This window comes from Arachis ipaensis, chromosome B03 (genome assembly GCF_000816755.2).
Source record: "Arachis ipaensis cultivar K30076 chromosome B03, Araip1.1, whole genome shotgun sequence".
In the NCBI taxonomy this organism is placed as follows: Eukaryota; Viridiplantae; Streptophyta; class Magnoliopsida; order Fabales; family Fabaceae; genus Arachis; species Arachis ipaensis.
The window spans coordinates 15,403,533-15,405,399 of record NC_029787.2 but is presented as its reverse complement, the minus strand read 5'-3'; the positions used below and the strand labels follow the sequence as shown (position 1 = coordinate 15,405,399).

Here is a 1,867-nt window from a genome sequence, read left to right as displayed (position 1 = left end):
TCATAGATAAAATTAAATGAATAAAAAATATTAAAAATATTTTTTTTAAAAGTTACAAATATTAAAGATAAAAAATACCATCTACTCTTGATATTATATCCAACTCTGGTTGATACTTTGTATTGAAGTGTACTTTATTAATTTTCTAATATTTTGGAAATTATAATTGTTGTAGGCGAATTTTGCAAGATGGGAACCAGGTCATGGGAAGTTCAAATTTCGTCACCCGTGGGACCAATATCTTAAGATTGGTGCTCTTTCTCGTCAATGTGCTTATCGAATTGAAGCTCTCATAAATGGACACCTCAATACTCCACATATCCAAGTATATACATCATACATAATTTACTAGTCCCTATCGATAAAACATCTTCATTTACTAGGGCCAATAATTCTTTTTGTTCTTCGTCACTACACCAATAATTATTTAACTCAAATATATAGTTACAAGTTTCGCGCTTTTTATCGTCTTTTCTCCTATACAACGTTTTTTAGAGAACTTCTCTTGGGTGCCAAGTAACTATAAATAATTAATATAATCTTGGACATATTTAAAGTGGTTAGTACTATTGAAAATAATAGACCTTACACATATATATTAAGGATATATAATTCACAAGATATATTGACAAATAAACTACAATATAGCTGAATTAATACTTAAATGCATACACTACTCTTCATTAACAATCGATGAGTGTTAGGAGTCAGCAATTTTTGTGTTTTGTAACCATCAATTGGTTATTAATAGTATTTTTAACGGTATCTAATGGTGAAAAATCACTCACTTTTCTTTTGATGGTTAAGTGCTGGCCACAAAACACAAAAATTGCTGGCCCATAGACTTTCTCTTTTGGCTATTAAATATTTTTTGAAATATATATAGTTATAATTTTTCACAATTTGCAGGGATCATCAACAGCATCATCTGAAATTGTTGGTACGATTGAAGAAGCATGCATAGAAATGAGTGGGGAATCCAGCAAAGCCTTGAAGGAACTTGGATTATCCATAAAGAACATGATGAGCCTTCCATCTTCTAATAACCACATTTCTGAATCAAAAGCTGCAAGCAAGAGGCTCAAGGCATTGCTCCAATCAAGTTTAAAGGAACAAGACACTGATCTTTTATCTCTCATACCGGCTGCCACTGCAGCTTCATTGCTAATTGACATCGTTGATTGCGTCCAGGAAATAGCCGATTCTGTTAACAATCTCGCCGCGCTCGCCGATTTTGAAGAGGGTGATAAATCTCCTAAACCACCATCGTCGCAATCACAGGCCCTACATTGTGAATGTGCTGAACCAGTTCCAAAGATTGATAGCATAGTTTGAATAATCTGCTGCGGATCGAAGTTCTATTAAGGATTTGCCGCGGAGAATTAATTGGTGCATGCACAAGCTAAAACGTTCGTATGCTTATTTATATGAGTATAATATAAAGATGACTTCGATGATGCTCTTTGCTCTCTTCCTGACAGATGAAGAGAAACGGAAAGTGCGGACTAGAAGTCGTAACTTTGATAATTACTAATAAACAAAAATTAATAATATTTTCAATGTGTTTATGTATATATTATTATTCCCGCGTTAAATTAGGTATTCATTGGACTACATGTGGTCTTCACTTCAATTTTGTTATTTTTGTATTTTGAAATTTGAGATGAATATAAATCAAGGTTCAGAAAATTGGACTGGTTATCAAATCGTTCTAGTCTTTGGTTCATTGATTTATTGGTTTAATCGGTCCAATCGGTAGTTCAATCGGATAAACCGTTTTAGAATAGGGATAAATAAATTATAAGGTGCTTTATACAAGTAAGTTTATTAGAAATATGCAAAACTCAAAAGATGAGAAAGTACCGGT

At 32.7% G+C, this 1,867-nt stretch overlaps 1 protein-coding gene across 2 annotated transcripts in view; it reads left to right on the top strand.

Annotated features, from left to right (window-relative positions):
• LOC107634216 (aluminum-activated malate transporter 2) overlaps positions 1-1,574 on the top strand; it is a 3,721-nt gene extending 2,147 nt beyond the window's left edge. The window contains exons 5-7 of one of the 2 annotated variants that reach the window (XM_021118279.1): positions 176-325; positions 910-1,345; positions 1,420-1,574. In XM_021118279.1, the coding sequence (XP_020973938.1) occupies positions 176-325; positions 910-1,335 (576 nt within the window). In that variant the 3' untranslated portion in view covers positions 1,336-1,345; positions 1,420-1,574. Of the gene's footprint in view, positions 1-175; positions 326-909 lie in introns of both variants that reach the window. The other variant, XM_016337783.2, reaches the window with a different exon arrangement.